We start from the raw sequence: 13,638 nt of genomic DNA, 5'->3' as shown, positions 1-13,638 counted from the left end.
TGATTTCCTGGTTCCTTGGATATCAATGAAGTCTGTTTGTTAAGTTTACCCCGTGTCTCCTTGCTCTGTGCTCCTAACATTAGCGAAGTTGATTTTTAGTTGATTTTGATTGTTTCCATTGTCCTCACTTGTAAGTCGCTTTGGATAAAAGCATCTGCTAAGTGACTAAATGTAATGTAAATTTAAATGAATACAGTCAGACTGATAATCTATTTACCTCAGTGGGAGAATTATTCCAATTATCTATCCATTTAGTATTGGTGTTTTCATAATATTGCCATTTCATAAAAGCCAGTAGCCACTGAAGCTTGTGTCCATTTGACCTGCACTGAAACCTCTGTAGTGCGTCCTGGAGTGGCTTGTTTCTGCTGAAGTGTTCGGTGTGGGACTCTGATATCGAACCGCTGCTGTTTCTTCTGCTGGCACTATCTGTCCTCTCTCTCTCTCTCTCTCTCTCTCCACTCACAGCCAGCACCAATCAGACTGCAGCTGGAAGCATTGATCCCTGTGGCTTACTGATGCATTGGCCTGTAATGTGATGGTGTTTCATTATTGAGTCTCTCTCTCTCTCTCTCTCTCTCCGCCTCAGGGCTCGTCCCTCACACACCCAGACCGGGGCACACAGTGAGCGAGGAGTTAGTTGGTGGGTTTATCTGGGCCGGCTCAGATGTTGAGATTTCACCATAAGACACAGGGAAGTCACTAGAAGGATTTGGTAAAAGCCTAAAGTATGCCAAAGGGACAGCAAAACAAAGCGTGGGCTGCTGAAGACGCCGAGCCCAGTGAAGAACTCGATGTTTTTACTGTCATACAGTAAGTTCAGTGACTCTCCTTCAAGCTTTTATTACACAGATGCGTTTCTGTGTTTATAGCATTGGGAATTTCACAGCAGATTTCATGCATTTTGCATGCTTGGTTTTTAAAGGCTTTGGCAATTTCAGTTATAAATTAACTCAGTTATGTTGATGTTTCATTCTTTTCTTCTTCAGCAAACAAAGCATCAAAATAGTTTATTGACGCTGTAAAAAAAGTGTCTGCTTTTAAGTTTGTCGAAGTAGGCTATGTTTTACAAGAACATCCCCCCCCCATTGAATCTTAATATACTGTTGTTTTTGGGGTCCACAATTTAAAGTGATCTTCTACAAATGCTATTAAGATGTAAGGGGACCATTGTGAAAGGGGACAACTGTGGGGGAAAATCAGCTAATTTTGATGAGCAATTGGACTTGTTTCACAGATCTGGCAACCCTGATTCAATTTGTTACTGTGTTGCCATTTCTTATTAATTATTTGTAAAGTTTTAAAATTTTTAAGTGAAAATAATTTCAAAGTATTTGTTTCAAAGTGCAATATCTAACTGAATTGTATTTTCTTTTTTTACTTGCATTGAAAGTAATTAATATCACCATGAACTTGTAAATAATTATTGACTTTTAAGGTTCTAAGTTTCGATGATTTCATCTTCACAGCACAGAACACATTGATTATTCTCATTAAGTGTAATCCATATTATTTTATTTTTTTTGCGTGTGTTGTGTTGTGTGTTGTACACTGATTTAAAATAAAATTGTATAGAAATTATTTTCACTCATAATTTGCAAGTGAATTTCACAGTTACAAAGACAGCAGGTAACACATTAAATTGAACATGACTTTTTGAAATAACTTACATAAAACTGACAGTAATTTGTTGTAAAATGTAGTCTAATAATCTTTGTTTTATTGATAACTTTGAAAATGTGTTTTTACAGTGTATTTTTCTTTCATCTTGTATAGTTTTGTTGATGTTTTTATGAATGAGGGTGAAACACAACCTCTTCGTGTTGACATCAGTCTAATCCTGATGAATTTGTGCTTAAATGCATTTGATTAGATTCACAACTTTTGACATCAACGAGATGAAGATGAATTGCTTGTCATATTCTGCATTTGTAAGTTGCTTTAGACAAAAGCATCTGCTTGTAATGTAAATGTATATTGGAGGAGGTCAGTTGGTTTCACAGTCATAATATCTTATGATTATTCAGTTAGCTGTATTTTATGTTTGCCCATCTTTTCTCTGAGGTGCACCGGTTGAGCGCCGCTGTTGTCGGGTGTTTTGATAGTCAGCAGAGGAATGTGAATGCTTGGCTTTTGCCCATGTGACAATTCTACACCTTCGTTTAGTTAGTTTTTAGTTTTTCTATAGAGTCAACTATAAGTAAGAAAAGTTTTTCTGAGAAACCACTTGTCTGTAACTCACCCGCATTGCTAATCTCTGCCTAAAAATGATGATAACCAATCAGCATCAGTTGTGTCTGATATGTTATAAGACAAGCTTTGTCTTTATCTCTGGTGTAAGTCTGTGTGTTTGGACAGTTTTAAACAAAAGTTTAAAGAAATGCACCAGGATACTGCAGGTCCTAAAAATCTAGTACAAATTAAGATCAGAGCGTTCTTCGTCTTAAATCAGAACAGGATTCAGGAAGTTCATGAAATCACGGCATTAAATGTTGCATGCACTGCAAAACAATGAAGCATAAAAAAGATAAAGCGTTAAAGATACAACACATTTTCATATACCTCATTATCAGATACTTTGCAAACAAAGTACATTTTATAGAGCAGCACACACTTTCTCTCTTTGTTTCAAACCATCATAGTGAATATATGAGATTCAACTAATAATCACCTTAACTGTCCAAAACAGGAGAGCGTTCAATATTTAACCTGACAAATATGTGAACAGTCTGTCCAGTTCAGTACTCATCTGTCATCAGATTTAGTGCAGATTAATGCTGGATGTTCTTTGGCTGGAAAACTGGTGATTTAATTGACAGGTTGGCACTTTGAGCGATAACAAATGATTCCCTTTTGTGTACCTTTCTCAGGTGTTATGCATAAATGCATTTCATTGACTGATAATGTGTGTTTCAAGAGAGTAATGTAACTTGATCACGAGAAATCATTTGATCTTGAAATATTACCCACACAAATACTGCATTGCTATAAGAAAGATCATCTTCAGATGTCTATATCTGTTTTCAAAACAAAATCAAATGAGGCAAGAAAATAAAGAAAAAAATATATTTCAACATTGATTCTCATGATCTTTAAAATCTAAATGCAGTTTTGCAAAAAAAAGAGTGCATGCTTCTGGATTTCTTCACTAAGTGTTCAATTCAAAGTCATAACAGATGTGAAGTAAAAGCATTATCTTGTGCTCATCGCAGATGTTCAGTGGTGTTTAAAAGCATTACAGGATCTGCCTCATTCATGAATGTTAAGCTCAAAAACAAATTTTAATTTTGTGAAAACAAAAATATGAAAGTCATTTGTGTCAGCTTTTTTGCTCGCCGTATAATTACCAGATATTACTTTACTATTATTATAAAATGTGGAAATTGGGGATAGTTGGATATGTCCAAACATTTGATTTCAAGTACAAATACAAGCAACAATTACTTCATTATTTGAACCTCTAAAATACTGAGCTGTCTGTCAAGTTAAACACTAACCTGAATCCCTGGAGAGATTTTCCTCCACGTCTTCTAGCTCACTTGAGCATTTCTACACTACATCAAACTAATTCCATCAAGTGCTTGCTGAATTAAGCTGGGACCGATTTAAAGAGTCCAAGTTGGTAAATGAATGAAATCAGCAGCTTTTGGGGAGAGTCCAGAGCGGCGTGACCTTAATATTCCCAAACGTTCCTGTCCGACGCACATTTACAGTATATCCTGAGTGTGTTGTGACCGATTTCTGAAAATCTTTGGCTTAAGGTGACCTACATATTGTGACACACTTTCTTAGCTTTCCACTACTGTAATAAGACAAATAAATATGACTTGTTTAAGCACGATTCATTTCAGATTTTAGACAAGGTACTACAGACATGTTTACACAGATTTTTATGCACTGATCAGTTTTGAAAGTTTGGGTTATTTTGCTTCCATAACATATTTTCCTTCAGACTGGAAAGTGGAAACACACAAAATACATGTCTAAGTGTTTGTATTTTCTTGCACTTCGTCTATTAGCATCTGTAGATTTTACTTTTTTTTTTTTTTTTCTACTACGACAGCACTTACAGACACCAACATTTACAGTTTTATTCCTCTCTATATATTTTCACTGAGGGGTTTGTTCATACATCATTTGCTGATTTTATTATTGCACTTTAAATATTTGTATCTGTAGATTTCAATTAAAATAAGTTTTTTAAAATGCAGTTTTTTCAAAGAGTTTTTTTTTTTCCAATTCAGCAGCACTTTTATAATCCAAAATGTACAATTTTATTTCTTTCTATATTCTGAAGGTTTTTGTGTATGTAAGTGCGCACGTCCTGATTTCTGTTCTGAAATAAATAAATAATCATTTTTGAACCTGAAACCTGAAAATTTGCTGGAAGTGTATTTAATTAGATAATGCCTTATTTGCATATTTAAACATAACATTTCAGAAAACTTGAAATACAAACATTTGTTAAATTCTTGTAATGTATTTAATCGACTAGGAAATGGTGATATTTGTTCATACAATTTTTTTTTTACCTCTTTTACATGAGTTGTTTTGCCTTAAACTACAACATTTGAACAGCATTTCAGAGTGTCTAATGTAATGATTGTGCTGAAGTTCACAGCAAAGGCAGACAGACAGATGTTGTAGTAATCCCAGGACGTCTGTGATGTATTAGCAGCCAAACAGAACAGTGTGGCACATGCATTACAATAAAGACAAACAATAAATAAAATTAAAAATACAGCAAATATACACAATTCACACACAGTAGGGCTAATACACACAAATGCATGGTCTGCATCTTTATGTAATCAGAATATGAAATGTATAAGTGTTTTTCTTATTGCTGTCAGAGAAATTTGAGCTGGAGGTAGAGCTTGAATATATCTTATGTTGCTAAAACTGAAATGGCTGACTGACTGGAGTAACACATGACTAATGTCAATTTCATAACTTATTTATTCTTATATTAACTTCAAATACATACATTTGTTTTGTTAATTACTCAACTATATGTATATTTTATATTTTAATTCATGAAAAAAATTATATTGTTAGGATACCACAAAGAGGCACCGTGACCCTGACTTCTAAGCAGCCTCTGTTTGGATGTGTGTATTTGTGTGCACATGTAGTAATGATTTGAGCTGAACGACCAACGCTAGGGTTAAGTCTATTTTTTCAATTTCTATTTAAAACACCTAGTATATGTACAAAATATAAATGTGTTACAAGAATAATGATTACAATTTCATAAATTGGAATACAGATATAAAGCAAAAACACCTCATGTGCATTTTTTATTCATCATTTTGTAATAGTAAAGATGAAGTAAAGTAGCTGATTTTTTTTGTAACAAGTGTTAGCTCACTTCAGTTAAGTGTTGATTCGATTCGGTTCAGAAATGTAAAGTTCCTCAGTTATTAAAGAAATTCAGTTCAGCTAGCTATAAACATCTCTGAAGACAATGGTTGTCATGATACAGTCACTGAACTGCCGTTATTTCAACACACAGACTTTCACACTACTCAGTACACCCTGGACTACATTTCCCATGATCCATTGCACCAATCACAAGTTCACCTGATAACAATCACACCTTGCACCTGAGAACAATTACACACATACACACCACAAACATCAGACACACTTTAATAGCACTGGACTTCTTCTCACATAATGCCGAGTATTGTTCTGCACATATCCCTCTCCTAGCCATTCTGTGTGTGTTTTCATGGTCTTTTCTTAGTTTCTAGTTTTCATAGTCTTGTTTCAGTTTATAGTTTTCATAATCCTGTTTCAGTTTATAGTTTTCATTGTTTAGTTTTTTTCTTCATTTGCCCTGTTACTCATGTTTTGACCAATTGCTCTGGATCCTGGATTACCCCTCTTGTTTAGCCCTCTGGATATTGTTCGATCATCGTAGACCCATAATTTTCCTTAGGATTATTCTTGTCTTGCCCTCTATATACCTGTTTGCCATTGTTTGACCCAGGCCTGTTATGACCGCGTCTCTGTCCAATAAAAGCTTGCACATGAATCTGCACATCTCACATCTCGTCAGCCGTGTTACAATGGTCTTCAACGTTATTCAGATGAATGTGGATTCAATTCAGTTCAATAAAACTATTGATGTTTCAAAATTTGCCAGCTATGAAAGGAATTTGATTCAGTTAAAAAAAAGTAGTTCTACAGAAGACAAGTTTAAGTTTTCAGCTCAATTCATTTAAAACGTATTCTCATCTGATGTTGTCATTGATATATTTTTTTTAACCCTTACTAAGCAAGCCCAATGTCACAGTGACAAGGAACCCAAACTCCATCAGGCACAGAAATTGAGAAAAAAAGAATTAACATTGCAATATGAATAGAGTGCAGAGTGTTTTAGGCCCACCCATTTCTTCAGCAATGCTGAAATATATATATATATGTATGTATATATGTATATATACATTATGCATCAACATGTAATTAAGAGCATTATAAAAGGTTCAGTGTTATCAATATGTCAATTTATTATAAGAAACACAAGATTTTAACAGCCATTTCCAGCTGGGGAGACTCAACTGATTTTTTACTGTTTAGTGTAAATCACCATCTAACTCAACCAGTCAAGAGCTACATTTAACCTTAGATGTTATATGAATATGGTCTCTGAAGCATAGGTTTTATTAGCTGACAATAATAATAAATAAATAAACATTATAGGCACAAATACAAATGTACTTTTAGAAAATTTGAAAAATATGGTGTTATTGTTTTGGCAAGCTTAAATTAAAACTTGTGTGATACTCCTTTAAAATAATGTTTTAGTATATCTTTTTTAAACTATATTTTACTAAGCAATTTATTACATAATTTATTTGAGTTAGGCCAAACTTTTATTTTGGTGGGTTGTAACCAGAGTTTCTGTGTTTTTTAAATTAACTATTATTATTAGCTAATAGGCCTACTTGAAGTATAGCATACTCTACTGTGTAATAGTACTATATTTCTGTTTGAGTTTCTTCAAGTTATACCGAAATTTTATTTTGACAGGTTGTCATAAAGACATTGTTGTTTCTGTCAGTATATGTATACGATACGAATGAATGACGATAGTTTTATCAAATGAAATGTTGAAATCCTCTCATAGCGCTCTGACGTGCACATGTGTAGCATACATCATGTGTCAATAGTGAAGAGCTGAAAACACCACGCGTGCTTCAGTGTGTGTGTGTGTGTCTGTGTGTAGAGCACACATTCCCAGAGACGTGTATAACAACACCTTAAGGGTTCCCATAAGAAGGATTTATTGTTGTGCCCCCCTTCCTCAAATATGATGGTGGAAAAAAAAAACTACTATAGGGGTGAAAAAATAACTTTAATCAAATAAAAAACTAAATGAATAAATTGTATTATTTACAAATCACAAGTGTAGCTCTCGACATTTACCTGTGGCTACAGAGTACCTATAGAGTAGAACTGCATCCTTCATAACTCCAAAAAGTCTTTAGTTTTATTATATTCATAAGAGAAAGATAGTCTGTACCGATTTTTCCCGGAAAAACACGAGCGGCTGGAGGCGTGACGTGTGGGCGGAGCTAAAGAATCACGAGCGCCAGTAGGCTTTTGCGTTGAGAGCTTTTGGAAGCTGTGACATTACCGTGAGCAAAAAACATCCAAAACAAACCATGGCTTTCAGTCAGATTCAGACGTTTATTTATGATCCAGAATCAGATCCAGAGGCTGAAACTGAACGAAAGCAGCAGCAGCAACGACTCGCTCCGGGCGGGGCTCGAACCCGGGTCTCCGATGGGAGGCGGACGCACTAACAAGGAGGCAGAGATATTTGAAGCAGTTTTACTCACCGCCTGCGGTTCCAACACACGATCGTGACCCTTTTTCCTTGGGATTGCATCATCCTTAAGAAATAAATGATACGCAAATCCGTCGTCAAACTGGGCCTTGTTTGTAAAACAAGCATCTTCGAAATGCAGGGAACAAACACAAACACTTGCACAACTCCGTTGATGCTCTGTAAAAATAAACTCCATCCACTGGTCCCTTAATGCTGTTTCTCTTTTGGTAATCTGTGCAGGGTTGTCTTGCCCTGGCAACCAAAAACACACTTCTTTTGGTGACATTTGGCGACGCTCTGGCTCTGATCAGTGAAGTCTGTTGTGCTCTCTCTGCTCTGCTATACAGGAGCGCGCGCTCTTCCGGCAGAAGTGCCCTCAGGACCCATATAAGGAAATTCCACTCCATCTAACGTCACACAGAGCCATACTCGAAAAAAACTTTCCAAAACTTGTGACAAACCGGAACGAGCATTTTTGGAACAGAAATACTCCTTCAAACGTACAACTTATATTTTGAAACTTTGTCCATGTTTAGCATGGGAATCCAACTCTTTAACAGTGTTATTATAAACCAATCATTATTGCCTCATAATTTTTTTATATAATGCTTTTAAGCCATTTTAAAGGCTATTGATAGCTTATGTGTGTTTTTATAGCAGCAGCAACAACAACAACAAAAAAATATTACAGTATATTAATACTTTGTAAATTATTAGAGTTTGGGGATCGCAAATCATTTGAATAAGTTCGGGAATTCAAAGCGGATTCGCGAATCATTTGAGTCAGTTATGGGGATCGCGAATCATTTGAGTCAGTTTGGGAGTTCAAAGCGGGTTCGCGAATCATTTGAGTCAGTTATGGGGATCGCGAATCATTTGAGTCAGTTTGGGAGTTCAAAGCGGGTTCGCGAATCATTTGAGTCAGTTCGAGAGTTCAAAGCGGGTTCGCGAATCATTTGAGTCAGTTTGGGAGTTCGTAGCGGGATCGCGAATCATTTGAGTCAGTTTGGGAGTTCGTAGCGGGATCGCGAATCATTTGAGTCAGTTTGGGAGTTCGGAGCGGGTTCGCGAATCATTTGAATCAGTTCGAGAGTTCGGAGCGGCTATTTGAATCAATTAGAGAGTTCATAGCGGGTTCGCGAATCATTTGAGTCAGTTCGGGAGTTCGGAGCGGGATCACGAATCACGAAAGATTCGCGCTTGTAAATTTTCAAATTGGCCATAACCTTTAATTCGTTGCTGCCAACTGGGGTGGCAGCAGGGGTGGCAAGGCTTTCTTTTAGGGTAGCATTTGCCACCTCGGTAGATCCGCCCCTGTATGTGTATATATATATATATATATATATATATATATATATATATATATATATATATATATATATATATATATATATATAATAAGCTATATTACTTACTGTAATGTTTTATAATGTCTGTTCCTATGAACTAACTCTGGAAGCAACTCCAGAACAGGTTATCATCATCAGAGAGCAAGTTAGACTACCCTGAAAGTATATCCTCCGATTTTGAAACCGAAAGCTAAGGTTATCCACTCGCTAATCATCAAACATAACCTGCTTTTTGGAATACCCCCTGGTCACCAAACGAAACTTGCAAAATTTATGCTAGGTTTCTAAAAGGTTTCCGAAATAATCCGTTTGCCATTGGTCACGCTAATAAAAATCCCCGCCCAAACTCACGCCATTGGCTAAACCAATTTGTGTTTGTGTGTGCGTGCGTGTGTGTGTGTGTGTGTGTGTGTGTGTGAGAGAGAGAGAGAGAGAGAGAGAGAGAGAGGGAGGGAGAGAGAGAGAGAGAGAGAGCCTCACCTTGATGTATTTAGAGATTAGAACACTGATCTACTAATCCATTTTGCACTACATGCTTATTACTTTTTATATATTTTTAGTAACACTATTACTATTATAATTTTATTTCTTTTAATACACATGTGCACTATTTGTTAGCAGCCTGCGACTGCTTTGGCAAAACAAATGTAGTTTTTGTCATGCCAATAAAGCTCACCTAAATTGAAAAAAACTAAATGGATTAGACAGTGCGCGCACAGGTGTGTATTCTCTCTTTTCTCATCCAATAACTTTCTCCTCTCTCCTCCTCGCTTTATTTACTCCTCCCACTCTTCATCTCTATCTTCCTCCTCCTCCTCCACGGAACACCCACGCGCTTCTCCATTCCCCTCCAGTCTCGCGTCGCGCGATGACGCTGACCTGTGCACGCGTCGCGAGATCCTTCATTACTAACGGACATCTGAGATTAGATGGAGCATCAATCGGCTGAGACTCTCCTCCTCCGCTCAGTCTCTCGCTCCGTCTCGCTCTCCTCCGTCGGTTTCCACCGCGAGGGGAAATTGAATAAAGTTGGCCGAGGGCATCTGGATCCGCGGAGGATGATGTCGATCTGACGGAGACGCGGATCGGGTTTCACGCGGACGCGCAGCCATGCAGGAGATCCTCGCGCTGACTTGAGGAAACCTCCGACGCGTTCATTTTGTAAACGATTCACGCCGAGACCTTTGCGGAATGGAATCGAAGTGAGTTCGGAGGCGATCCGAATCATGGACGTGTTCAGCTTCGTCAGGGTGCCCAAACTAGCAGGGTGAGTCATGCACAGCAGTTCACTCTCTTCACATGATTATAACGCATGGAGTGATTGTGATTGTCGGGAAGCATGCAGCAGTGATGTCAGGGGACCTGATGGATAACGCCGCTGGCGCATCTCCTCTCCTCTCCTCCTTTCATTCATTCATTCAGAGCTGGGTGCATCTGTAAATGCTCCTTATGCTTCTTCGTTCAAACGCGTTTTTACTGAGGAGGAATGCTGAATGCTCAATGCGATGCTGAAATCTCCAGAAATCAGTCCATCACTTCACAGGGCTCAAAATCTGCGCGTTTTCTATTGACTAAGCAGTAGATTTGGAGGTAACTATAGCAACAAACTATATTCTCAGAGGGGGGAGATATGTATAATTATTCTATTTCTAAAATATCTCTAATAACTATTTACGGATACATAAAAAAAAAGATAAATATTTATGTGTTGCAAATCTGTGCATTGTCCATTGACTAAGCAGTAGATGCAGGGATTACTGTAACAGCAGAATACAAATATTTGGTGTTTTTATATATTTTATTTATAAATATTTATTTGCTTGTGTAAATGTTTATTTTTATGTACATTTAACATGCATATTTTATTTATAAACAGTTTTTTACATAGCATTTAATCTAAATTCAGTATTTTAAATAAAAAGAAATAATCTTTATTCATTGAATAAGCATATTTGTAGATTTGGAAATTACTGTAGCAACAGTTGACAAAATATATTATAAATATAAACATTCAGTAGTTATTTATATGCAATGTATTCAAACATGTTCATTTTTATTTATCTCATATATATTATAAAATTGTAAATATTATACATTTATTATTCCATTATACAAAAAAAATGTCACAAATAATATATATTGCTGTATTGCTTTAGTAGCTTATATAAAATCACTTCACTTCAATCATTGTTGTGTAGCTTTCTGTCAGTGGTTGTATTAAATATGAAGACATAAGCCGCTGTACTCTGTGTATATTGCTATAGGTCATCATAAAGCCCATGCCCAGGTTGCTGATGAGAATGGTGATTTGTGATTTAATTTGCCTCCATGCATGCTGTGGTGTAACATATAAGCCGTGTGCATGCGCAGTGCTGTCCGGTTAAGCTCAACTCCACAACCTGTTTGGCTTGTTTGATTTTTCTTGATTTTATCCCAGCTAATCCTCCTAAAGGATTGGCCCCTGGATCTCGCTGGCATCATCGCCACCGTCCAGTGCTCATAACCACAGCCTGGTTACTCTCCAAAATAATCACACAGATGATAAATGTGTAGAAGAGCTCTTTATTTTATGCTGCAGCTTTGTGTGTTGAAGAGCGACTGTGTTTGTGTGAAGGGCCTGCGTGTTTTGGACTGATGTGAGTTTGAGAGGATGTTTAGACAAGATGTGTCTGTGGTGAAGTTTAAACGGAACGGCTGATGGTTTGTGATGCATGGGAAATTATTTCATGTTCATGTTGAAATGTTTTACGAAATGTTCAAATTCTGCAGAGAACCTTTTCATGGTTCAATGTTTTATTGAGCAGAGTCTGCAAAAATGGCAAATCTGACATTTATTTACTCTCCATTTACTTTCCAGTCAACCCGAACCGTCCTTTCCATTTCCAAATCTTTTATTTTTTTTTTATTTTTTTTTTTTTTAAACACAAAATGGGACATTTTGAGGAATATACACAAAAAAACATGGGAATTTTCTTTTTTATTATTTTTTTTATATATGATTTTCTATTAGAGCTGCACAATTATTGTTTGTTAAATTATTATTAAATTATTGTTAAAGTGGTTTAAAAATGTTTTATTTTATTTTATTTAAAAACTCCTGGTATGCTGTGCTTGTCTGTTGGGCTGCACAATTTGGCCAAAATGTTATGACTTTATCAATAAAATAAACAAATGTATAAATAAAATAATATTGCTTTAATAATAAATGAAGACAATTTAATAAAAACAAAAACAAAAATTCTACTGCAATATTTCTTCTTTTAATAATAAATGCCTTTCTGTTTTAATGAAACTCGTAAATGGAGAAAATAGTTCGGCAAAAGGCAGAATTCGAACTTCATTTCATTTATTTTCTTGATATACTAAAATAACTCAAACTAAAGCTAAAATAATAATAATTATATATATATATATATATATATATATATATATATATATTAAACTAATAAAATAACCAAAAAATTAAATATAAAGAAAAATGAATTCATGATGTTAATAAAAATTGCAATAGTCCTATGTTAGTGTATATATAATAGTGTATAGTTTTATGATATTACAATTAGCCATCGTGCTGATCTTGTGCTCTTATAAAATGTAATCTGCTGCAGTCAATCTCCCGAAACAAAAGAAGAAGAAAACGCAGACTCTGGGGACTAAATTAACATAATCAACTAAATTCATTAAATGGACCATATCCCCAAAGGGCAAATGCTTGATTGTGTTCTCCAGAGTAAAAGCTTCCGGCCGCAGATCTGGCTGTGTTTGGACTTTGCCAAGATGGGCTGAAGGTTAAAGAGCGCTTCATCTTATTTCTGAGACAGTGCTTGAAAAGCAGCACTTTTGGGGAGTTATGAAAGCATCATCTTTAATTCATGTGTTTCTGCGGAAGTGAAGCGGAGCTGAGAATAGAGTCTAGATTAGAGTACGCCCTGACCAGCAACAACAAGACTGATGTCTGTGGATCTTGTGCTGCGGGTTTTCATCTTAACAACTTTAAAAGAGAAATCTTTTGGGCAGGACTATTGCTCACCTGATCATTGAAAGTAAAAGATTTTAGAAAATGAAATGCTTTTTTATTTTCCAAGTTGTTATTAGTTTTTTTTATTCAGCTACTATTCTATTTTTTTAATTATATAGTTAATACATTGTAATAAAAAAATATTATTTTATTTTAAATATATTTTTTTATTACAGTTTATGCTTATTTCAAATATTTTTTCTTATGAAATGGTTTTGGTTTTAGTGAAATAATAAACAAGCAATTGACTGATTCTTGATTGATTTCCTGGATTTTCTTTTTTTTTTTTTTTTTTTTTTTTTTTTTTTACAGAAGAATGGCAATAAAAATGTCTTATTTTATCTGCACAGTGCTGCATAACTGTTGAACTGATAATCACAATTATTTGGCTGAAAATGACTGATCATGAGTGTTGTCATTTAGAGATGTTA

General features: G+C 35.6%; 1 protein-coding gene across 4 annotated transcripts in view; it reads left to right on the top strand.

Annotated features, from left to right (window-relative positions):
* The first annotated feature begins 619 nt into the window (after positions 1–619).
* The window catches only part of LOC113108209 (FERM and PDZ domain-containing protein 4-like), a 60,365-nt gene continuing 47,346 nt past the window's right edge, over positions 620–13,638 (top strand). Inside the window, exon 1 of one of the 4 annotated variants that reach the window (XM_026271089.1) lies at positions 620–813. In XM_026271089.1, coding sequence (XP_026126874.1) covers positions 731–813 — 83 coding nt within the window. In that variant the 5' untranslated portion in view covers positions 620–730. Of the gene's footprint in view, positions 814–9,997; positions 10,457–10,486; positions 10,780–13,638 lie in introns of those variants that run through there. The other 3 variants (XM_026271091.1, XM_026271090.1, XM_026271093.1) reach the window with 3 other exon arrangements.

This window comes from Carassius auratus, chromosome 9 (genome assembly GCF_003368295.1).
Source record: "Carassius auratus strain Wakin chromosome 9, ASM336829v1, whole genome shotgun sequence".
Classification (NCBI taxonomy): Eukaryota; Metazoa; Chordata; class Actinopteri; order Cypriniformes; family Cyprinidae; genus Carassius; species Carassius auratus.
This window is presented reverse-complemented; position numbering and strand designations above follow the sequence as displayed.